Source organism: Podarcis bocagei, assembly GCF_964188305.1.
Source record: "Podarcis bocagei genome assembly, chromosome: 2".
NCBI lineage: Eukaryota > Metazoa > Chordata > Lepidosauria > Squamata > Lacertidae > Podarcis > Podarcis bocagei.
In genome coordinates, this window is record NC_138126.1 from 10,081,353 (window position 1) to 10,106,446 (window position 25,094).

At 42.1% G+C, this 25,094-nt stretch overlaps 4 protein-coding genes across 6 annotated transcripts in view; 3 read left to right on the forward strand and 1 right to left on the reverse strand.

Annotated features, from left to right (window-relative positions):
* LOC308580851 (uncharacterized protein) overlaps positions 1–25,094 on the forward strand; it is a 132,360-nt gene that overhangs the window by 73,340 nt on the left and 33,926 nt on the right. Inside the window, exon 1 of one of the 2 annotated variants that reach the window (XM_081183083.1) lies at positions 13,778–13,936. The exons of the other annotated variant lie outside the window; for it this stretch is intronic. The gene's annotated coding sequence lies outside the window, so the exon portion shown is untranslated. Of the gene's footprint in view, positions 1–13,777; positions 13,937–25,094 lie in introns of those variants that run through there. 2 annotated transcript variants of the gene reach the window in all.
* LOC308580782 (uncharacterized protein) overlaps positions 1–25,094 on the reverse strand; it is a 144,562-nt gene that overhangs the window by 72,103 nt on the left and 47,365 nt on the right. The window lies entirely within an intron of this gene.
* Positions 9,650–23,030, forward strand: LOC308579552 (uncharacterized protein; the record flags this gene model as incomplete). Its single annotated transcript, XM_081180576.1, has 2 exons — positions 9,650–10,546; positions 22,945–23,030. Exons 1-2 carry the CDS (start codon positions 9,664–9,666, stop codon positions 23,028–23,030), a joined length of 969 nt encoding a protein of 322 aa, XP_081036702.1. The 5' UTR covers positions 9,650–9,663.
* LOC308581185 (zinc finger protein 24-like) lies at positions 22,683–25,010 on the forward strand. 2 transcript variants are annotated; one of them, XM_081183710.1, is made up of 2 exons: positions 22,683–23,385; positions 23,915–24,366. In XM_081183710.1, exons 1-2 carry the CDS (start codon positions 23,071–23,073, stop codon positions 24,044–24,046), a joined length of 447 nt encoding a protein of 148 aa, XP_081039836.1. In that variant the 5' UTR covers positions 22,683–23,070; the 3' UTR covers positions 24,047–24,366. The 2 variants fall into 2 exon arrangements, with proteins under 2 accessions (XP_081039836.1, XP_081039837.1); XM_081183711.1 differs by lacking the exon at positions 23,915–24,366 and adding an exon at positions 24,810–25,010 and having other exon boundaries at positions 22,685–23,385.

Below are 25,094 nucleotides of genomic sequence, written 5' to 3' on the forward strand. Positions count from 1 at the left end.
GGACCAGAGCACGCCAGGCACTCCTGTCTTCCACTGCCTACTATTCGGTAACTGGATGTTGCTTCCTTCTGGGCCTGGCATGCAAAAAAACTGCCTTACGCTTTGCCCCAGCTGTCCTCAAGGAGAGATGGGAAGGCCTGGGAAAAAAACAGAAAAATGGGGGGGGACAGTCCCCCCCCCGTTTCCCCCCCAAAGCCGTTTTTTAGAAGTCCATGGGGAAAATGACAAAGAGGAAGAAGAAGAAGAAGAAATGGAAAATGATAGCAGTAGTTGAGAAAGTGAGATAGAATAAACTGCATGTATATGTTGTGTCTTCTATTGTTGCTTTTAAAGCACTACTCAAAGGCTAGACCTTCCATGGAGCTTAAATATTGAGGTGGACCTTAACTTTATTTGCTGTTGGTGCCAAGAGGCAATTTTGATTATTATTTATGTTGGTGGTTTCATGTTTTTTTTGATGCTTTTGAGAGAAAGTGGGGTGGTTACCTGTTTTATTGCAAGCCTAATACTTTTATATACACTGTGTTTCATGGAATCTGAAAACTACCCCACACTGATTTTTTTTTTCAAGTTTTACAGAAAGAAACAAGGAAATACGTTTCTCCCCCCATGGCTTCAAAATTTCCGGAAATTTTACATCTCTACTCTGCTGCCTTCTTAGAAACTGTCCTCTGGTTCCCCCCATATGTCTGTCGTTCACTAAAATGCTTGCCCTTCCCATGACAAGGCGCAAGCCCTTCCTGGGAATTCCAGGCAGAGAGCTGCTGAACCCCAGACCCCAAAAAGAAATCCAACCTCATTGAGCAGGCAATGCTAAAGATTGAATTTTTTTATAATGCAGTTTTAAAGATATATTTGCACAGAAATGTAAAAAATGCCTGTGTTAGGAAAACAGTTGCCCTAGGTACTCTAGTGCAGGCTTTCCCAAACTTGGGCCTCTAACTGTTTTTGGACTACGATTCCCATCATCCCTTATGACTGCTAGCTGGGAGTGATGGGAGTTGTAGTCCCGAAAGATCTGGAGACCCAAGTGTGGGAATCCTCCTCTAGTGAAAGGTGAGGATACGGACGTGAACTGCGCTGATTCAATTGTAGACGGCATCTTTCATAGCTCCAATTAGAGAGGAGTACAGGGAGCAAACGGCCTCTTCCTCTGATGACGTCTCTCCCCCTGCCTTGCTGAGATTGTGTGTTTCTGCTTCCTTGCAGCCATGGGATCTGCTGCTGTTCAGGCTCATGCCACTCTCTGTGTTGCCTTGTCAGATGCTGCCCACTGGTGTCCCCCAGCCCTACTCCCCCCTATGTGTGTCATTGACTATAAGGCTTGCACAAGCCATTGTTCACCACTGGAGGAGAGCCTGCCCAGACCCCAATGTGTCTTGTTTGCTGCTGTGTAACTTCTTGTGCCAAAGGTTGCCCATTCTCCACCAGAGAAGAAGGCAAGCAGATCCTTAAGGCCGGGTTTGCTGCTGACATCCACGGGAACGCCAGGATCTAAGCCAGGAAACCTTGGTTCGTTGTGGGGATCTGTTTCTCTGTGCATCTTGTTAGGAAATTGATTTTGGAAATGCATGTTTTGCGATGATCCCGATTTGCCCAAAGGGGCAGTCAAAGAAATGAAAAATATCTGCACCCAACTTATGAACTCCCTGCCTATTGAAACAAGGCAGTCGCTTTCACTGTACTCTTCAGCACCCACCAAAGACATTTTTGTTCATGCAGGGCTGTCCAGGTGTATCAAATGTTGATGTGCATTTTAATCTGGGTTTTATCATTTATTTTAATTATTTTTTAATAATTAAATAGTCATTTTACTTTTTTTTTACTGATAATTTCGTTGCTTTATTTTTCATGAAATGTGGATTTTCTATATATCTGTATCAGTGTTCCCCAACCTTGGGCCTCCAGCTCTTTTTGGACTACAATTCCCATCATCCTTGACCACTGGTCTTGCTAGCGAGGGATGATGGGAGTTGTAGTCCAAAAACAGCTGGAGGCCCAAGGTTGGGGAACACTGATCTATATCTATCTTTATATTTCTATCTATCTATATATCTGTATAGTAAAATTACGGAACAAAATAAACACCTACAAAAGATGTAATAGCAAAGGAAGTGTGCAATTCCTAAGAAGCCATTTACAACCCCCACCCCCCATGCAGGTTTTCTCAGGAGTCAGTCCCACTGTTCCCAACAGGAGCTTAATCTCAGGGGAAAGTGGATAAATTCAGTTTTGGGATTCCCCAGGCAGATTTTGATCCTGTGAGGGTTAAAAGCAGTGAGAGAGGAAATTATGCTTTTCCTTCCTCTCTGCTTGCCTGAACTCTGCAGGCTTTCGCCAAAGGTCTGGGGTGTTACAGATCCTTTCCTCACTATTAGTGCCACCTGGATCAGATCCAGTTCTGTCCCAATGTGATTGCTTACAGGAATCTGTGTTTGACAGTGAATGGTCTCCCCTTCCTTGGAGGTTTTTAAGCAGAGGTTGGATGGCCACCTGTCAGGGATGCTTTAGCTGAGATTCCTGTATTGCAGGGGGCTGGACTAGAGGACCTTTGGGGTCCCTTCCAACTCTATCATTCTATGGAAGCTGCCCATACACACACACACACACACATCCCCCCTTGCCCAGCCCATTCACAAGGTGGGAACATAAATAACGCAGGGAAATTGAAATGCAATCTGTGACACACACACCCCTTTAACACAGTGGCACAGTAGCACAGTTCAAAGTGTTGGTGCTGACCTTTAAAGCCCTAAATGGCCTTGGCCCAGTATACTTGAAGGAGCGTCTCCACCCCCATCGTCAAGCAGCTACCCTATTTTTAAAAGACATTTGAAGCCAGCCCTGTTTAGGAAAGTTTTAAATATTTAAATACTGTATTGTTTTTAACACTCGATTGGGAGGACCCCAGAGTGGCTGGGGAAACTCAGCAGCCAGGCGGGCGGGGTATAAATTTTATTATTATTATTATTATTATTATTATTATTTACATTTCCCATAGTTCATGCATTCTGTATATAATTCCACTAAAATTATTCATTTATAGGTCTTTCCCCCTTTTTTGGGGTAGGACATCTTTTCCCAATGGAAGGGCAGATCTTTCTCCTGCTCTCCTCCCTGCAGGCCAACTTGGGCAGGTGGGGGACCTTTCTTGGGCTCCCCATAGGGCTTGGGGTCAAGGCAAACCCTTAAGCATTGGGAAACCTTCTGCAGAGGCTCCCCCTGGAACTTGTAATAATTTTTATCTGGCCTAATTTTACTATAATTTGTTAAATTTATATACCTCCCCATACCCACAGGCCTCAGGACGGTTCACATGATAAAAGTACACACATTTTAAATTACTTGTGTTTCAGTTAAACAGCAGTTTCTGCAAGAGCAGTTCTGGGCAGAAGAGGGTTTTTTTAAAAAAGGAGAAACAAGCAACTTCAAGTCCACATTAAAAGTCGAAGTGTGGCTGAGGCCTTATACCCACAGGCTAATAATGAGAATACTACTAGTAATACTACTAATAATATGAATATCCCTGAGTGTCCTCTCCAACTTTGTGGAGCCCGATTGGCCCCCTGGTACACTCCAAGCTGGGAGACTGAGCACAAGTGGATGAAAGATCTGAATGAATGCAACCAAACACTGGTAAGGGGTCATTATCAAACCTAGCTAGTGGCAGTGAAGGCAGCAAAGAAAGCATAGTTTTGTGCCTCCATAGTAATGTCGTCTGGCATAACTTTTTTGGGTTGTACGGGGCCTTTTACAGGCTGGCCCAAAGGAGGTGGTAGAACAACAAAGCATTCTGTTGTTAAAAATGCTTGCTACAATGCAGGGTGACCATTTGCACTCTAGACCCTTTCCCCTCTTGGCTGATAAAATCCAGCAGGGAGGGAACAGCAGGCTGGGCCAGGGAGATGATCAGTGCCTCTTTACAAGAGGGGGTGGTCCCTGCATGTTTGAAGGAGGCAGAGGTAAAACCACTCCTTAAGAAACCTTCTTTGAATTCAGAAAGCCTAACTACCGGCCAGTTGTTGATCTCCCTTTCCTGGACAAGGTTCTGGAGCGAGTGGTCGCAGACCAGATCCAGGTGCTTTTGGAAGAAACTGATTTTCTGGATCCATTTCAATCAGGGTTTAGGCCTGGTTTTGGCACGGAAACTGCTTTGGTGGCCCTCTATGATGACCTCTGTCGAGAGAGAGACAAGGGAAATGTGTCCCTGTTCATTGTTCTCCACCTCTCAGCGGTTTTCAATAGCATCCACCATGGTATCCTTCTGGAGCGACTCTCTGAACTGGGGGTGGGTGACTCTGCTTTGCAGTGGTTCCAGTCCTACTTGGATGGTTGTTCCCAGAAGGTGTTACTTGGGGAATTCATTTCAGCCCCATGGAAGCTTCAATGTGGGGTTCCGCAGGGCCCAATCCAATCCCCCTTGTTGTTTAACATCTACATGAAATCACTGGGAAGGGTTATCCAGAGGTTTGGAGTACGTTGCCAGCAGTATGCTGATGACACTCAGCTCTATTTCTCCTTTCTATCCGAAGATGAGGCAGTGGAAGTGCTAGACCAGTGTCTTGCCTGGGTAATGGACTGGATGAGAGCCAACAAATTGAAGCTCACTCCAGATAAGGCTCAGTTAGTGGGTGGTTCCTAGAGCAGATGGCTAGGAGGTCGCCTGCTCTTGATGGGGTTACACTTCCTCTGGAGGAGCAGGTTCATAGCTTGGGGGTAATCCTGGATCCTTTGCTGTCGCTCGAGGCTCAGATGGCCTGGAGTGCCTTCCATCAGCTTTGGCTGGTGGCCCAGCTAAGCGTCTATCTGTACAGGGATAGCCTATCTACCGTTGTCTATGCTCTGGTAACTTCAAGGTTAGCTATAGATATGTGTTATACATAGGGCTGGCTCTGAAGACAATTTGGAAAATTCAGCAAGTGCAGAATTTACTGGCCAGGTTGCTCACTGGAGCAAGGCGGTTTTGAGGATATTACATCCATCCTGGTCTGACTGCAGTGGCTGCCAGTTAGTTACGGGGTCCAATTCAAAGTGCAAATTTTGACCTATAAAGCCTTAAATGGCTCAGGACCACAATACTTCTTTCCTTATGAAGCTAAGTTTTGCGTATGAACACAGTTTGGCAGCACACAGTTGTTGAAGAAGAAGAAGAAGAGTTTGGATTTGATATCCCGCCTTTCATTCCCCTTCAGGAGTCTCAAAGCGGCTAACAATCTCCTTTCCCTTCCTCCCCCACAACAAACACTCTGTGAGGTGAGTGGGGCTGAGAGACTTCAAAGAAGTGTGACTGGCCCAAGGTCACCCAGCAGCTGCATGTGGAGGAGCGGAGACGCGAACCCGGTTACCCAGATTACGTGACTACCGCTCTTAACCACTACACCACACTGGCTCTTGTTTCTTTTGCCTGGACTTTTTTGTGGGGGTGAAATTGTAGGGCTCACAGTAGAGTTAGTTGGGATGGTGGTGTTGGTTTGCAAGCCCCCTCCATAGAGGCTGGCCGCTCTCACTGTCCTCGGAGCTTGCTTACCGGTAACCTCCTTTGGCTGATATCCAGACAGACCAGGGAGATTTTGATAGGCGACATTTGATAGGCGACATTTTCCCAAGCGTGGGTAAAATGCACAACCCCTCTCTCCTGCTTCCGCAGGGGAAAGAAAATAAGTCAGAAATCTATTTACATGATGTTTATTTCTGACATTACAGCACTAGAGAAAAACACGTCCTTTCAGTTCAGTTCTTCTAGCACGTCTGACAAACTTCCTGAACATGCGCACACAGAAGGTTTCAAGTTACACTCTTCACAAAGACTTATCCAGCCTGTGAACGTCCTGGGAAATTCTTCTTTCCCACAGATAGGCGCATCATGTGATGTCAACAATCTGGCTGTCTGTAGCGGTGATGTTTCCATATACTGACAGGTGGTTGGGGTTGCGTTTACCTCCAGGCGGGTATGGTACAAAAGGAGGGAAAAGGAGAAGTGAGATGGTTGGGAAAGACGTGATGAAGAATGTGAATATTGTGTGTACAGCTCTTAATGTTAGAGGTTTGGTTAATCAGGTGAAGCAAGTGAGGATTGGGAAGTACATTTGATGATGTTGTTTTTTTGCAAGAAACATATAGTGGGGGGTGGGAAGAGGGAGGTTAATTTCCCTGGCTTTGTAAAAGGGGAAAAATGTATGGCTTCTGGAACTTTGAAAAGTAGAGTGGTGGGAATAGTTCCCCAAGGATTACTCATATTCATTTTATTCTAGCCCACATGGAACATTCTCAAGACTGGATGGTATTTTAATATCACAAGGGGCTAGGAAATGGATGAAGGGAATGGATATTGGAATGATTAAGATCACTGACCATGCCCCCATATTTGCTTTCCTTCAAATAGGTCACATTAATAGGTCTTACCCTTGGTTGGTAGCTGATGAGCAGAGTAAATTAAAATATAAATTGAGGTAGAAAGGTATTTTGAGGAGACTCTAGACCCAGAAATCCCATTAGCAACAAAATGGGAAGCAATAAAGGCAGTCATTAGGGGAGAATGTATTCAGAGTTTGTCAGTGTTAAAAAGGGGGAAAGCTAGAAGGATTAAGGAGGTAGAAAAAGAAATTAGGTTATTGGAGGATAAATTTAGGATGTCTAAGCAAACGAAGGATAGGGAAAAAATAGATCAAAAGAGAGAAGAGTTGAAAGTTTTTGATATAAATAGAACCACTTTAAAGTTATGGTATAGTAGACACAAATATTATCAATTTGAAGGGAAAGGAGGGAAAATATTAGCAAATAAAATTAGGAATTATCAGGAAAGGAAAAATATTAGAGCTATTAGAGATGATAAAGGGGGATTGGAAACAGACCCTAATAAGATATTGGAGACCTTTTTAGGATTTTATAATAGATTGTATGCAAATAAAGGAATTAAGGACGAAAAGGTGGATCAATTTTGTGAAGGATTGGAGCTCCCAGAATTACAAGAAGAAAATAGAAGGGAATTGGATAAGGATATAACAGAGGAGGAAGTTAGATTAGCAATCGACTCTATGAATGTGCAATCGGCACCAGGATTGGATGGGTTCAGTGTGGTGTATTATAAGCTTTTTAAGGATATATTGGTGCCACCTGTGACTGTACCGTACCAAGGAATTTTGAATGGAGCTTCAACTCCACCTACCTGGTTGGAGCCAAGGTTGGTATTAATTCCCAAACCAGGGAAAGATCAAACTCTGCCGGACTCTTATAGGCCAATATCGATTACTAATATGTATTATAGAAACTGTATTGTACAATTGGTGGGGAAAATTTGGGTTTATGCCTCAGATGTATTTGGTGGAGGCAGTTAGAAAGGTGATGGGTATGATGTATTTATTGAAAAATGAGGACCTGCCTCTTACTTTCATGTCATTGGATATATATAAAGCATTTGATTCGGTGGATTGGGATCATTTGAAAAAGATACTGCAAAAATATAAATTTGGAGTGAAATTTCAAAATGTGATAGAAGCAATAAATACAGAGTCCAAAGCAATGGTAGGAATTGGTGGGTCGGCAGGGGGGGTACGCCCAGGTGCTAAGTGGTACAAAGCAAGGATGTCCACTTTCTCCCATGCTCATTATTTTAGCATTGGAACCATTAGCAATTAAACTCAAAAAGAATAATGAGATTAAAGGATTTGAAATCCCGGGGGAAAGTAGAGCAGAGGGGGAGTTAATGACAATGTATGCAGATGATATGATGATGATGGTCAAGGACCTAGAGACCCCAATGGGGCCATTAAAAAGAATTTTGCAAGGATTTTCAAAAGTATCAGGGTTAAAAGTTAATTTTTCTAAATCACCAATGATGTGTTTAATGTGGAACATAAAACTCAATTAGAAGCCTCTGCATTATTGGGCACAGTGGTACCTCGGGTTAAATACACTTCAGGTTACATACGCTTCAGGTTACAGACTCCGCTAACCCAGAAATAGTACCTCAGGTTAAGAACTTTGCTTCAGGATGAGAACAGAAATTGTGCTCCGGAGCAGGAGGCCCCATTAGCTAAAGTGGTGCTTCAGGTTAAGAACAGTTTTAGGTTAAGAACGGACCTCCAGAACGAATTAAGTACTTAACCCGAGGTACCACTGTATTCCTATAGGAAATAAGATAGTAAAGTATTTAGGAGTAAGGATATCTAAAAAATGTGGAGAAAATATTTGAATATAATTATAAAGAAATTTGGAGCGGTATTCAGTCGAAGTTGAGAATATGGGAGAAAAGGAAGGAATCAATTAGTACAAGAATTGCCTTAGTTAAAATGATTTTGTTAACCAGATTAACCTGTCTTTTTTATGTATTACCCTGGCACATACCGGAATGGATTTTGAAGGGGTGGCAAGGGAAAATCGATAGGTTTGTTTTTGCATTCAAGAAACTAAGGACGGCCAGCAGATATAGGTATCATAGAGCCCAAGGTGGAGGGTGGGGGATTCCCAATTTGGTTTTATATTATGAAGTTTGCCAGTTGAGACATCTTATAATTCGGTTTGAGGGAAAATAAGAATATTTGATAGGAGGAAAAGGAAAAAGGGAGTAGAAAAAATATCAACATTTACGGGGTCCATTTGGGTATGGGAGAAGTGGAGAAGGAAGCTTTTTCCTGATCTTTCTCCCCTTGCCAAAATGTGGTATTATGATAAAATGGGCCCGTTACGGGAGCTCACCCCAAAAGAGGTAGGGGATAAATTAAAGGAGATCTCAATTCAGGATATAGAGAAAAGTTGGGAAATAGAAGGTACGATGGAAGAGGAAAGTGGAATTTGGAACAAAATTAATTGGTTACAGAAAAAACAACTTTCCTCCCTGTTGAAGAAAGAAGAAGTTAAAGAATGTGGTAAAAGAATTATTACACCCTTCGAAGAATTAGTGAAAGAATATAGGTTAGATAGAGCCAAAATAGTTTCAAAATTGTATAACGTGTTATTAAATATGGGGAAATCACCAGAGGAAAGTTTGAAAGAATATTGGAGGTTAGATATCCAGGAACAGATTTTAGATGAAGATTGGGAAAGAATTTTTCAGCAATCACTCTTTGTTGCGACCTCTAGGATAATCCAGGAACAGGGGTTGAAGCTGGTACAAAAATGGTATTACACACCAGTAAGGTTGTATCATATCACAAAATGTGGAAGTAAGAATTGCTGGAGGAAATGTGGAATGATAGGAACGTACAGTCATATGTGGTGGGATTCTCCATCAGTTAAGAAGTTTTGGAAACAGATTGGTATAGAAATATTGGGAATTGTGGGTAGAAGTGTGGAAATATCTAAATTAATGGTTCTTATTAGCTTGGGTAGCACCGGGTTAAAAACTCTAGCTGGCTTCCAACAAATATAAAAGCACAATAAAGCATAAATAATTAAAAACTTGCCTCTACATGGCTGCCTTCAGATGTCTTCTAAAGTTTGTATAGTTATTTATCTGACATCTCACACGAGGGCGTTCTACAGGGTGGGCACAACTACCAAGAAGGCCCTCTGCCTCGTTCCCTGTAATTTCCCTTCTCACAGTGAGGGAACTGCCACAAGCCCTGGGACCTGGATCTCTGTGTCCTGACTGAATGATTGGAGTGAAGACACTCCTTTAGCATTTCATCAGTTTGCCTTTTTATTCCATCAGGAGATGTTGAAGGGATGCCGGCAGAAGGAGAACAATCCGAAGTGTCACTGAAAGGTTCCAAAGAGCAAAGGGATCTGAGGGTTCAAGATGGAGGCAGCAGGCAAGCGGGGAGACGAAAGCAGAAGCCGGAGGGTGACTCTTGTATGTCTCAGGGTGATGAAAACCAAATTCCCAGAGAGGAGAAAAAGCATGAATGTTTGGAGTGTGGAAAGAGCTTCAGTAACAGTAGCGGCCTTACATCGCATCAACGAACTCATACAGGGGAGAAACCTTATAAATGTTTGGAGTGTGGAAAGAGCTTCAGTCACGGTAGTGCCCTTACCGTGCATCATAGATCTCATACAGGGGAGAGACCGTATACATGTTCAGAGTGTGGAAAAAGCTTCAGTCACAGTAGTGTCTTTACCATGCATCATAGATCTCATACAGGGGAGAGACCGTATACATGTTCAGAGTGTGGAAAGAGCTTCAGTCAGAGTGGCACCCTTAAGTCGCATCAAAGATCTCATACAGGAGAAAAACTGTATACATGTTTAGAGTGTGGAAACAGCTTCAGTAGGAATAGCACCCTTAATTCACATCAACAAACTCATACAGGGGAGAAACCGTATACATGTTCAGAGTGTGGAAGGAGCTTCACTCAAAGTAGCGCACTTAAGTCGCATCAAAGAATTCATACAGGGGAGAAACAGCATACGTGTTTGGAGTGTGGAATGAGCTTCACTCGCAGCAATGCGCTTACTATACATCAACAAACTCATCGAGGCAGCAAACCTTATAAATGCTGGGAATGTGGCAAGTGCTTCAGTCTCATTGACTCCCTCTCCTCGCATGAAAGAATTCATACAGGTGAAAAACGATATACATGTTTGGAGTGCGGGAAGAGCTTCAGTCGTGGTAGCCAACTCACGTCGCATCAAAGAACTCATACAGGAGAGAAACCATGTAAATGTTTGGAGTGTGGCAAGAGCTTCAGTCACAGTAGTTCCCTTACCTTGCATCTACGAACTCATACAGGGGAGAAACCGTATACATGTTCCGAGTGTGGAAAGAGCTTCAGTCACAGTAGTTCCCTTACCTTGCATCAAAGAACTCATACAGGAGAGAAACCGTATACATGTTCAGAGTGTGGAAAGAGCTTCCGTCAGAGTAGCCAACTTAAGTCCCATCAAAGATCTCATACAGGGGAGAAACAGTATACATGTTCAGAGTGTGGAAGGAGCTTCAGTCAGGGTAGCTCACTTAAGTCACATCAACGAACTCATACAGGGGAGAAACAGCATACGTGCTTGGAATGTGGAATGAGCTTCGCTCGCAGCAATGGGCTTACTAGACATCAACAAACTCATCAAGGCAGCAAACCTTATAAATGCTGGGAATGTGGCAAGAGCTTCAGTCGCCTCGACTCCCTTTCCTCGCATGATAGGATTCATACAGGTGAAAAACGATATACATGTTTGGAGTGTGGAAAGAGCTTCAGCCAGAGTTCCAGCCTTACCTTCCATCAAAGACTGCACACAGGAGAGAAACCTTATAAATGTTTGGAGTGTGGAAAGAACTTCAGTCGTGGTAGCCAACTCACGGTGCATCAACGAACTCATACAAGAGAGAAACCTTACACATGTTCGGAGTGTGGAAGGAGCTTCAGTCACCAAAGCTCCCTTAAGTCGCATCAAAGAATTCATACAGGAGAGAAACCGTATACATGTTTAGAGTGTGGAAAAAGCTTCAGTCGTAGTAGTATCCTTACTAGGCACCAAAGAACTCATACAGGGAGGAAATCTTAGAAATGTTTGGCCTATAGAAACAACTTATGTGACAAGGACTCCCTTACTAAACTGAAAAGAACTCGTACAAGGGCAATAGTAAGGTTGGAGTGTGGAAAGATATTTAATCCTATCAAATAACTCCTACAGAGAGTAAACCAATGATTGTGTTCAGAATTAGAATTTGCTTCCATTAGAATATTTATTCTTTTTAGTGGCTGTGTTGGAGATTGTTCTCCTGATCAGAGTCAGGTTTACATAGCTATGTTCTGTTTTCTTTCCCATGCGTTATTTCCCCTGTATTCATCACTTGTATATAGCGTTGCTTTAATATTTCTCCCATCCCCAAGATTTGTTAATCTGGTGTGAATTGATCTGATATTTTTCATAAACACAAATGCATTTGCTGGTATTCTGTTGACGTATGTAAATGATGTATCTTTGCAATGAGAGTATAGCCCCTCAGATCACAGCTCTAATGAACAAATGCTGCTGAAAAATATATACTGTATAATAAGCCTCAATGCGCAGTCAAGAGAGAAATTCTTCTTCTTTGGCGATCACTCGCAGCCGAGTAAGATTGTCTTCCATAAACACGGTATTAACAATGAGTCCATGAGTGGGGTTTCTGGTTTGCCTGCAAAGGGAAATGGCGGCGTGGTGCGAGTCATCCGTCTAAAAGATGACCATTACTGGGGGGGTTGGAGCAATGGAGGAGAGTGCCAGGGTTAGGCACCCCCCAAAAAGAAAGGCCCCACAGGCAGTAGGGTGTCGACCAGCCAGGCGTAAAGTGGCTTGTCGCAATCGCCGGAGCTCCGCCACTGCATTGGCAACGAATGGGGTGTGTGTGTGAGAGAGAGAGAGAGACAGCGGCTTAAGCCTGCCCGTGGCTCCAGCACAGCTCAGAAACCTGAAACCCTGAATTGTCACCTGAAGCGCAGACTTTCAAAGGAAAAAAGGTGTTGTCAACAACAATGGACTTTTCAAAATATAAAGAATTGCAGTACAAACTTGTAAATGGGGGGAAAAACTTTGGAGACTCATCAGTCTTCAGATACTTTTGAAACTGCACTTTGCTACTTAATAACACGATATACTTTGGATACAAGAAGAAACTGTTACTCTTTGTTCTTTGATTTCTTAAAAGGAAGATACAGGAAGAGATTGGAGTACTCTCAGTTCTTATGAATAGGAATGCAGATTTTATGAGTGAAAGTACTGAAAGGCTTGCAAATAACTTCATCATGGCTCTGCAACTTCTAAGTTGGAATTGTAATGGTTTAAACCTTCCCCGGAAGAGGAAAAATGTGTTTCACATATTGAAAAATGAACAATTGGACTTGATCTGATTACAAGAAACACATGTGATGAGGCTACATAGAAAATTACTTATTAACAAAAGATTAGGACAAGAATTTATCTCATCTGACAAAGTCAAGAAAAGAGGAGTGGTGATTTACGCAAAGGAAAAATTGCTACCGAAATTGATGTTTAAAGATGAACAAGGAAGATTTTTGGCAATTGAAATTCAAGTTCAAGGAGAAAAAAATTATAATTGTAGGAATTTATGCACCAAATGAGGGGAAATCTGAATTTTTTAAGAAGTTGCATGAGATTTTATTGGACTATTTGGATTATAATTTAATTTTGATGGGAGACATGAATGGAGTAGTATCTACAAATATGGACAAGGCACAAAGACAGGTAGTTTCTAAAGATGGAAGATTACCAAAGACCTTCTTTGAAATGACTGAAAACATGGACTTGATTGATATTTGGAGAACAAAGAACCCTCTCTCGAGAGAGGGAACTTTATTTTCTGAAGCCAAAGTGACATGGACTAGAATTGACCAAATATGGGTCACTAGTGGAATGGCACCGAAGATTAAGAAATTGGAAATCTGCCCAAAAACGTGCTCCGACCATAATGCAGTAAAGATGGAGATGAAACTAACAAGAGCTGGCTCCTTCAGATGGAGGATGAATGACACCTTATTTAGAGATGAAGAGGTTTATAAAAAGGCCCAAAAAACTTTGAGAGACTATTTTGAAATAAACTTGAAGACGGATGTTGAAAAAAGAGTAATCTGGGATGCAAGCAAAGCCGTTATGCGAGGATTCTTGATACAACAAAATACAATAAAGAAGAGAAGTCAAAATGAGAAAAAGGACAAGATTTTGGAAAAGATAAAAGAAGGGGAAAGGAAACTAAGATCTAAACCAAAGTCTCAAGAGATTCTGAGAGAAATTAAGCTATACCAGACACAATACATGGAATTAATGAATCAAGAAATAGAATGGAAAGTCAAACAAATGAGACAAAAGACATTTGAATCAGCAGATAAATGTGGCAAACTTTTGGATTACAAGACGTTTTGTGGATTATAATATAACTAGAGGTTTGGCAAGTGCTAAATCATCATCAAGGAGATAATGTAACAGCGAGTTTGAACAGTGGTAACTATTAGACTTCTGTTGTGGCCTGCTTTTATATTTTTTCTTCCGTAGATTGTATATAAAGGTGATCTTGCCCTCTTCTTTTTTATTTTTTGGATATTGTGGAACTTTTATAATTTGCTGTAAACCTGAAAGTGTTGTTACAGTTTGGTTTAAAAGGGTGTGGGAATTGGATTGGTGGGAGAACTGTTGTATACAAGATAGGAGTGAGGAAAAGACAGGAGGACTGAAGGGCTGAAGTGTCCTTAAGACAGAAGGGCTTGGGAACAGTTTGAGAACTGACATGGCAGAGAAATCTAAACAAGAGCCATTTAAACAGAGTGTCAGAAAGGAGGAGAGTCTGAGCACAAGGAGCTATAGAAAAAATTCCAAAATCAGAAACGGTGGAACTTACGGCCTTACATTTTGCAGAATTTAGGAAAGGGTTGGAGCAGACTATGATTAAACAATCTATGGAAGTAATATCAGATATAGGGAACACCAAGGAAGTAGTGTCACAGAAATTTGACAGACTGGATGAAAAAGTAAATGCTTTGGATGTCAAGGTAGTAAAACTAGAAAAAACTGGAATCAAGAGAGGGAATAAAGGAAGATCAGTTGGCGTTAGCGGGGGTGGCAGGGGGCCTGGCAGACAGACAGAATGAACTGGAACAACAGAATTTACTTTTACAATTACAGTGGTACCTCAGGTTACATATGCTTCAGGTTACAGACTCCGCTAACCCAGAAATAGTGCTTCAGGTTAAGAACTTTGCTTCAGGATGAGAACAGAAATCGGGCTCCGGTGGCACGGCAGCAGCTGGAGGCCCCATTAGCTAAAGTAGTGCTTCAGGTTAAGAACAGTTTCAGGTTAAGTACGGACCTCCAGAACGAATTAAGTACTTAACCTGAGGCACCACTGTAAAATTAAATGCAAGCACGGTTCGAATAAGAGGGTTGCCGGAAAAGGAGAAGAAACAAGGCCTTGCAAGTTATATGGGCGGGATATTGGGGAATTGGATGGGGGCACAGGAAGGTATGGAAGAATGCATTGAGAATGTTTACAGAGTTTGAACCCGAGCTTCAAGAGAGAAAAGACAGCCATCAGACATTCTCTTGAGTTTCACAACAAAGAAAATTAAAGATGCAGTAATGCAAAAAAGTTTTGAGGATGGTCTGGTGGTTGAAGGACAGAAAGTTGACATTTTTAAAGAAATGCCATGTAAATTGAGAGGTAAGAGAATGAAGTATCAAAACCTGACAGCAATTTTAAGAGGAGCAGAAAATAAATTACAAATGTGAATTCCTGGAGGGAGTTTCCTTTACCTACAGGAGAAAGAAATTTAGACTAATCTTAGAGAGTCAGGTACAGGAATTCTTAGAGATATATGGCAAAGACCCAGAGTTTCGAAGCTTGGGGAGAGACTTTAGAACCCCTTATGAGATGCAAAGAGATGAACTGGAAAAGACTGAAGGAGCAGGGGGGAAAAGCAAATCTTTTAAAAATGAATTAGATAATGGCAAATCTTAAATTACTAACTTGGAATGTCAGTGGCCTTAACAATAATATAAAAAGAAACAGGGTGTGGCATGAAGTTTTAAAACGGAATTTGGATATAATTTGCCTACAGGAGACTCACGTTGCAAGAAAGCATGAGAAAATCTTGAAAAATGAGAGACTTGGGAGCCATTTCATTGCATCAGATGTTTCCAAAAAACGTGGAATTGTTTTGTACATAAAACCTGCACTTGAACCACAATTAGTTCAAAAGGATGAGAAAGGGAGAAAAGTAATGGTAGAAATTAAAGTTGAGGGAGAAAAAAGAATTTTGGTAGGGATATATGCACCAAATTAAAATAAATAAAAATTCAGGATTTAGAGACAATTAGAGTCCCATCACTAGCGAAAAAACGATTAGGAGGAAAGACACGAAAGAGGGTAGACTTCTCAAAACTTTTTTTGAAAGGATAGAAAATGTAAAATTGATAGATATTTGGAGAATTAAGCATCCGTTCGAAAAACAGTTCACTTTTTTCTCTCATGTTCATGAAAGCAGTGCTTGACTGGATGCAGTTTGGGTCTCTAAGGAATTGGAGCCAAAAATTAAAAATATTGAAATAGATCCAAGAACAATGTCAGATCATAATTCTATAACTATGGAAATACAGAAAGGCACTCAGTCCACCTTTCGGTGGAGACTGAATGAAGAAATACTGGATGATATGACACAAAGAACGAGATTTTGAAAATGGGGGAAGTTCCAGAAGCATGGAAAGAGGCTTATATAACTTTGATACCAAAACAAGATTTGAATGTGACGTTAGTTAAAAATTATAGGCTGATCTCAATACTTAATAATGATGATAAACTATTTGCATTTGTTTTGGCAAATAGAATGAAAAAAATCCTAAAAGAATTTATTTGTCATGACCAAGCTGAATTCCTTCCAAGCAGACAAATCAAAGATAATATTAGAAATGTATTAAATATTATAGAGTACCTGGAAGTGAGAAATGAGAAAAAAGCAGCATTAACGTTTAGAGATGTGGGGAAAGCATCTGATAATGTTTCTTGGAGCTTCATGAAGAGGGTGATGGAGGAGATGGGATTTGGAGTAAATTTTAATAGGGGAATGCAAGCTGCTCACTCAGATCAAAATGCAAAAATGATTGTAAATCGGGTGATAACAGATAAATGTAGTATACAAAAAGGAACTAGACAAGGATGCCCCTTGTCACCATTGTTGTTTGTTCTGGTAGTGGAAGTCCTGACAAGAAAGATAAGACTAGAGAAGTAGTAGGAATAAAAATTAAAAAGAAATGAACACAAATTAAAAGCATTTGCAGATGACTTTGTAAAATTCTCTCCCAAAAGTAATGAATATAATAAAAGAATTTGGTCCAGTGGTCCAGTGGCAGGATTCAAATTAAATAAAAATAAAAATAAATTGTTATTAAAAAATATTAAAGAACTGGAATATTAAAGAACTGTAAAAGAAAGAAACAACAGAGATGGTAGGGATAGAGGCATATAAAAAAGTAAAATATTTAGGAGTATGGATAACATCAAGAAATATATCTTTAAAGACAACTATGAAAAAAATTGGCAGGAAATTAAAAGAAATTTGGAAACATGGAACAGGATGAATCTCTCTTTGATGGGAAGAATTGCAACTATAAAAATGAATGGACTCCCGATGATGTTATTTCTCTTCCAAACTGTTCCAGTAATAACAGGGGATGCGTGCTTCAAATAATGGCAGAGAGAAATATCAAGATTTGTCTGTAATTGGAAAAAGCCAAGGATAAAAAATAAAATTTTAACAGATGTGAAAGAAAGAGGTGGATTCTCACTTCCAGACTTAAAATTGTATTATGAAGCTGCATCCCTAATTTGGATCCAAGATTGGATCAAGCTAGAGAGGGAGGAAATAACAGACTTGGAAGGAGATGATAATAGGTTTGGATGGCATGCCTACCTCTGGTATGGAAAAACAAAAGTACACAAAGGATTCCACAACCATTTAATAAGAAGATCATTGTTTAAAGTATGGGAGAAATATAAAGATTTATTAGAACCAAAAACACCCTGGTGGCTATCGCCTATTAAAGCACTATCAATTAAAACATTGGGGGGGGGGGGAGAGTGGCCATATAGAGAATTGCTGGTTGAACAAGAGGGAAAGTTAAAATTGAAAGAATCTGACAAAATAAAAGACGAAATAAAATCTCTGATGCTGGCTGCATCATAGACAATTAAAGGATATCTTTAAAGAGGGCAATAAGAAAGGCTTCTCATAGTAGGTTTCCAAATTCCAAGCAGGAAGTGATAGAAGAAAATACAAAATTATTTAAAAAGGCATATAACATTCTTTTGGAGTGGGAAACCAAAGATGAAGAAGTAAAATCGGTAATGATTAAATGGGCCATAACATAAAATTTGAAGATTGGATAAAATTGTGGAAAGTAAATTTGAAATTTACAGATTATATACTATTGAGAGAGAATTATGTGAAAATGATGTATAGATTGTATCTATTACTGGTTAAACTGGCAAAAATGTATAAAAATGAAAAGAGTGTTGGAGATATTAAATTGAAGTTAAGTTTTATCATATGTGGTGGGATTGTAAAAAGGTAAAAGCCTAATGGGAAATGATAAATAATGTATTTAAGAAAATGTTGAAAATAACTTTCTAAAAAAACCCAGAAGCCTTCTTACTAGGTATTTTAGGCCAAGACATAAGGAAAGAAAAGAGGACTTTATTTATGTATGCCACTACAGCAGCAAGAATGTTGATTGCACAAAATTGGAAGACTGGAGAAATACCAAGTAAAGAACAATGGCAAGAGAAGTTGATGAACTAGGAGGGGGGAGACTCCATCAGGCAAGGCCTCCTTCCACCTGCCTTGCCCCACCCCCTGGCCCTGGGTCTCCTCATGAGGAAGCTGTGCCTGGAGGAAGAACTGTGAGGGGAGAGACTCCATCAGGCAAGGCCTCCTTCCACCTGCCTTGCCCCACCCCCTGGTCCTGGGTCTCCTCATGAGGAAGCTGTGCCTGGAGGAAGAACTGTGAGGGGGGAGGCTCCATCAGGCAAGGCCTCCTTCCACCTGCCTTGCCCACACTCTGCTTCTCATTGTGTATTTTTTTATGTACAGTGGTGCCTCACAAGACGAAAATAATCTGTTCCGCGAGTCTCTTCGTCTAGCGGTTTTTTCGTCTTGCGAAGCAACCCTATTAGCGGATTAACGCTATTAGCGGCTTAGCGGCTATTAAAGTCTTAGCGGCTTAGTGGCTTAGAAAAAGGGGGGGGAGGGGGAAAAAACCGGAACACTCGCAAGACGTTTTCGTCTTGTGAAGCAAGCCCATAGGGAAATTCGTCTTGCGAAGCAACTCAAAAACAGAAAACCCTTTCGTCTAGCGGGTTTTCTGTCTTGCGAGGCATTCGTCTTGCGGGGCACCACTGTACTGTGGCTTGCCATTGTTTTATTGATTACAGTTTAGATATTATTGTAACTGTTGAGTAGATTTCTGTTTAACTTTTATATGTTGATACTATTATACTATTCTAATGATTGTTGAATGTTACTTTTTGGATGGAGGTTGCCTATTTTAAAGTTATGTTTTATTATCACATTTTTGTATTGCATTAGATTGTTATAAGATGTACATTTTTTGTTTCTTCAGCTTGTAAACTGCCTTGGGTATTGTAAGATAGAAAGGCGGTATACAAATTAAGAATGATGATGATGATGTAGAACTGACAAAAATGACAGACAGACTAAGAGAAAAGGACAACAGAGACTTTGAAAAACAATGGGAACCATTTATAGTAACAAAGGAAGTCGATAGGCTTGAGGCAGGATTTAAATAAACATTCACACTATTAGTTTTAGAAAATGTCTAGAAGATAGAGAAATATGGTGTGTTTACTTTTATGTTTTTAGGTTTGATGTTATGTTATTAATAACTTTTTTTGTTAGGAGGTAGCAAGGTGAGTGAAAAGAGAAACAGTGTGGTGTAGTGGTTAAGAGCGGTAGTCTCGTAATCTGGGGAACCGGGTTTGCGTCTCCGCTCCTCCACATGCAGCTGCTGGGTGACCTTGGGCCAGTCACACTTCTCTGAAGTCTCTCAGCCCCACTCACCTCACAGAGTGTTTGTTGTGGGGGAGGAAGGGAAAGGAGAATGTTAGCCGCTTTGAGACTCCTGAAGGGGAGTGAAAGGCGGGATATCAAATCCAAACTCTTCTTCTTCTTCAAACCGGTAGCAGAAGTTGCGGAAGTCTAGGAGGGGAGGGCGGAAGGAATACATAGTAAATGTTAAGACTTTGAGATGTACGTAATGAATGAAAAAGAAAAAATGAATACAAACTTTATTTAAAAAAAGCAATATGTCCGTAAGTGACTGTGGAGGCCAATTCTGGACCCACACGTCCTTCCACAGTGGGGACATAGCTTTCCAGGTGGGAGTTGATCATGGTTAGGGTTTGCCATGCATGCCTTCCTCTTAGCATGCTTCTCCCTTGCGCTCTGAGTTTGAGTGTCTTCAAAGTCCATGACGCATTTGTTCAAGAGAGAAATTAGAACAGTATAGAAGATGCATTGATTTTCCAGCCTGTGTCTAGAGTGTTAATAGGTCACTGTTCCAGGATGTGTGCTTCTTCACTTTCATCTGCATAGGAGAGATTTCAGTTTTATGTCTCCGAAATATCCAGGCAGTGGCCGGTTCCTGATGGGATGTATTTGTGCTGTGTGTTCTCCCCCCACCTCTCCCCTAGTATTTCCTGTAAACAGCCCCCCCACACACACACAGTCTGGAAATGTGAAATCCACTATGCAGCTATGTGCAGGTATTTGTTTATCTTATAATCTGGGAAAGGAAGAAGATGCAACCTCATCTGGCACACATTAAAAAACCCAATTATGTTTTAAATACAATTCTTAGATACATCAGTTTTGCCCGGAAGAGCAGTCAAACATTTCAAAATACATATGTGTTAGCGAGACAGTTTCCTTGTTGCATAGTCTAGTGAAAGGCAATGTTTCAGAATAGAACTCTGCTGATGAAATACCGAGTTACAGGTAGGTAGCCATGTTGTCTGCTGTAGTCGAAAGAGAAGAATTTTTTAAAAGATTCCTTCCAGTAGCACCTTGTTGTTGTTTAGTTGTTTAGTCATGTCCACCTCTTCATGACCCCATGGACCAGAGCACGCCAGGCACCCCTGTCTTCCACTGCCTCCCAGTTTGGTCAAACTCATGTTCGTAGCTTCGAGAACACTGTCCCACCATCTTGTCCTCCATCGTCCCCTTCTCCTTGTGCCCTCCATCTTTCCCAACATCAGGGTCTTTTCCAGGGAGTCTTCTCTTCTCATGAGGTGGCCAAAGTATTGGAGCCTCAGCTTCATGATCTGTCCTTCCAGTGAGCACTCCGGGCTGATTTCCTTCAGAATGGAGAGGTTTGATCTTCTTGCAGTCCATGGGACTCTCAAGAGTCTCCTCCAGCACCATAATTCAAAAGCATTAATTCTTTGGTGATCAGCCTTCTTTATGGTCCAGCTCTCACTTTCATACATCACTACTGGGAAAACCATAGCTTTAACCAGGTGGTGTCTTTGCTTTTTAAGATGCTGTCTAGGTTTGTCATGTCAGTGTTTGTAAAAAGCAAAAAAAAGAAGGAAAGGGTTCTGACCTCCCTTTGTCTCCTCAGCCTGGTCCTCGGACCCCTGTCGGCACAAAAGAGTCCACGAGAATATCCTTGTAGAGTTTTATTCTTAAAAGTCTTTGTGCAAAACACGACTGAATAACTATACACACCAGCACCAACCAACTAACCAACCCAAACACCATTCTCAGCACAAACTAACATTTCTCACTTATATACTGTATACAACCTGCTGCAGGCCGCTGAGTCATGCTGACCCAGCTTTATTCGCATTAAAGAAACAGCGGCCATTTTAGCCGTGACATGTCATTGCTTTTCTCCCAAGAAGCAGGTGTCTTTTAATTTTGTGGCTGCTGTCACCATCTGCAGTGATCATGGAGCCCAAGAAAGTAAAATCTCTCACTGCCTCCATTTCTTCCCCTTCTATTTGCCAGGAGGTGATGGGACCAGTGGCCATGATCTTCGTTTTTTTTGATGTTGAGCTTCAGACCATATTTTGCGCTCTCCTCTTTCACCATCAATAAAAGGTTATTTAATTCCTCCTCACTTTCTGCCATCAAGGTTGTGTCATCTGCATATCTGAGGAAAAAAGTGGGAAAAGGGGGGGGGTGCAGTCCCCTCCATTTCCCCCAAAGCCGTTTTTTAGAATTCCATGGGGAAAATGACAAAGAGGAAGAGGAAGAAGAAATGGAAAATGATAGCAGTAGTTCAGAAAGTGAGATAGAATAAACTGCATGTATATGTTGTGTCTTCTGTTGTTGCACTGCACACTGAACCCCCCCCCCCAATTTTTCCAAAATTTCCTTTCCCCCCGGAAATAACGGGGTTTCAGAATTTTCGGAAATTTTACATCTCAACTCTTCTGCATTCTTAGAAACTGCCCTCTGGTTCCCCCCATATGTCTGTCCTTCACTAAAATGCTTGCACTTCCCTTGACAAGGCAGAATCCCTTCCTGGGAATTCCTGGCAGAGAGCTGCTGAACCCCAGACCCCAAAAGGAAATTCAACCTCATCCAGGAGACAATGCTAAAAACTGAATTCTGTTTTAAATGCAGTTTTTAGGATGCGGGTGGCGCTGTAGTCTAAACCACAGAGCCTAGGCCTTGCTGATCAGAAGGTCGGCGGTTCGAATCTCCATGACGTGGTGAGCTCCCGTTGCTCGGTCCCTGCTCCTGCCAACCTAGCAGTTCAAAAGCACTCCAGTGCAAGTAGATAAATAGGTACCACTCCGGCGGGAAGGTAAACGGCGTTTCCATGCGCTGCTCTGGTTTGCCAGAAGTGTCTTAGTCATGCTGGACACATGACCCAGAAACTGCCTGTGGACAAACACCGGCTCCCTCAGCTAGTAAAGCGAGATGAGCACCACAACCCCAGAGTTGTCCGCCACTGGACCTAATTGTCAGGGGTCCCTTTAATACATGGTTCTTTCTCTCCTTTAATCCCCTACAACAACCCTATGAGGTAGGCTAGGCTGATAGGCATGGACTGGACCCATGGCCACCCGGTGGGGAATTCGATCCCTGGTCTCCCAAGGCTGTAGTCCAGCACTGTAACCACTACACCACACTACACTGCCTCTCACCACTGCCCAAGATGTCCCATCCTTGTCAAAATAGAGATCAGAGTTCCCCAAAGGGAGAGATTTTCTTCCACCCCAGCTGTCTTGTGCTCAAAGGGTTAAAGATGAAGTGCAGGATTCCTAGAGAGGCAACAGGAAGAGGAGCTTGGTCCTCCAGGGCAAGTGCCCCTCCTCCCTCCTGCCTTGTGCATGGTCCTTTTGCAGAAGAGAGGCTGCAGAGGTTGGATGCATGGAAGGAAGCAGGCAGGGAGGCTGGGGCCGGATCCTGCTGCAACCCAGAGCAGCTTGGAGCAGGACCTGAGGTTCCCCCACCTCTGGCTCAGCCCCTTTGTGGTCCACGCTCCCTTGGCCAGCCTTTGCCTTGAAGCAGAACCTGGAAAGAATAGGAAAAGAGGCTGCAGGGGACAATCCTTCATCCATACTGGAGGCTGCTGCCTAAATCCCCAAACCGCCCCACTTGGGAGATCCTGGGAAGAGCTATGAAGACCCTCCTGGATGAGGACGCCCTCAGCTCACATGCTCAGCACCAGAGATTCAGGCATTCCCGCTACCAGGAGGCCAAGGGACCCCGAGAGGTTTGCAGCCGACTCCACTGCCTTTGCAGGGAGTGGCTGGAGCCAGAGCGACACACCGAGGCTCAGATCCTGGATCTGGTGGTCCTGGAGCGGTTCCTGGCTGTCTTCCCCCCGGAGATGGAGAACTGGGTGAAGGATCAGGGAGCGGAGACCAGTTCCCAGGCGGTGGCCCTGGCCAAAGGTTTCCTCCTGAGCCGGGCAGAGGAGAAGCAGCAGCAGGTGAGACAGTTTCATCCTGGTAACTCCCAGAGATCTGTGGTGGCTGCTGAATTCTGAGGGTGGTGTCTCTTAAAAGGCGAAAGTGGCTCTTGAGTGCAGAAGGTTCCGGGTTTAATTCCCTACATCTTCCGGCAGGGCTAGGAAATAATCCCTTCCTGAAACCTGGAGAGATGCTTCCAGTCTGTGCAGACAGCACGGATCTAGATGGTCCAATGGTCTGGTTCTGGACTAGGCAGCTTCCTTGGTTCCTATTTAAACAGCTCTTCATTCCGAAGCAAGAGGGCTAGAAACTTGCTTTGCCTTTCACCTGTGCCCTCGATATTATTTGAGCGCAATTTCAGCACCCCTTCACATTTTTCTGTTTTTTCCTGTCTATGCATTATTTCCCTACACTGTGCCCACCCCCTCCAGGGATGTTCTCTCTCTCTCCCCCCCCCCCTGCTGAGTTGATTCCCCCTCCCCCCCATATCTTAGCGAAAGGGATCCATAGGTCATAGAATAAACATGTCCCCCATATTGGTCTCTACAGCCAGAGAAGGCCCTGCAACTCTCCCAACATCTTGACCTGACCCCCAAAGGCACACTCCTCCATGGTCTCCCGAGACAGACAGATGCCAAGATCATCAGAGATTCCTGCATTGCAGCGGGTTGGACTAGATAACCCACAGGACCCTTCCACTCTATGATTCTATTCACAATATTTTCTTCACTCCCAGTCCTCAGAGGCAGCAATACTTTTGAATACCAGTTGCAGGAGAGGAGAGGGCTCTTCTGCTCGGATCCTGCCCTCTGGTTGGCCACTGTGAGAACAGGATTCTGCCCTAGAAGGACCACTGACTTGATCAAGCAGTTCTTCTTAATGCTTATAATAATATAAAAATAGTATGCAAATACAGTCAAACCTTGGCTCCTGAACACCTCCGTCTTGGATTCCTTATGCCATGAGCATCACGATTATAACAAATAAAGGCTTGACATATCTCGCTTTGCATGTCATGATTCTATCTCATATCTTAGTTTCACCTTTTAAGTTGAATTACTGAAATAAGTGAACTTTTCCACAATATTCTAATCTTTCGAGTTCCCCTGTAATGATACATTGGGCAAAAGATATAGGTTATAATATACCAGTTGAATCATGGGGAAAACTGTGCAAAGATTTTAAAATTCACAGCATGCAGTTCATTAAAAGAAAATTATATGAAGATGATGTACTGATGGTATTTCACCCCAGTAAAGCTTGCTAAAATGTATAAAGATACCTCTAATTTATACTGGAAATGTAAGGATAAGGAAGGTAATTTTTTTCCCCTATGTGGTGGACGTGTAAAAAAGTAAAGGGCTTCTGGGAAATGAGATACAATGAACTTTTAAAAATTCTTAAAATTACGTATGTTAAAAAAAACCACAGGCTTTTTTATTAGGTGTAATAGGAGAAAAAATGCCAAGGAAGCAAAAGAGACTATTTATGCAACTACAGCGGCCAGATGCTACTATCCCAGATGTGGAAAGAAGAAAAGGTCCCAACGAAAGAAGAATGGATAACTAAGATGATCGACTATGTCGAAACGGTTAAACTTACCAAGCAGATGAGAAAAAATTCAATCAAGAATGGGAAAACTTTATAAACTATTTTAGAGAACACTGTAAAAAGTCAAAACATTCGCTTGTTTAATGTAACATTTATGAACTAAGAATAGAATTAGGAG

Bases quoted from the DNA above. Each gene is read 5' to 3' on its own strand.
- LOC308581185 (XM_081183710.1), top strand. From the start codon at position 23,071: ATGAAGACCCTCCTGGATGAGGACGCCCTCAGCTCACATGCTCAGCAC. The intron at 23,386-23,914 runs GTGAGACAGTTT...TGGTCTCTACAG, and splicing joins CAGAGGAGAAGCAGCAGCAG to CCAGAGAAGGCCCTGCAACT.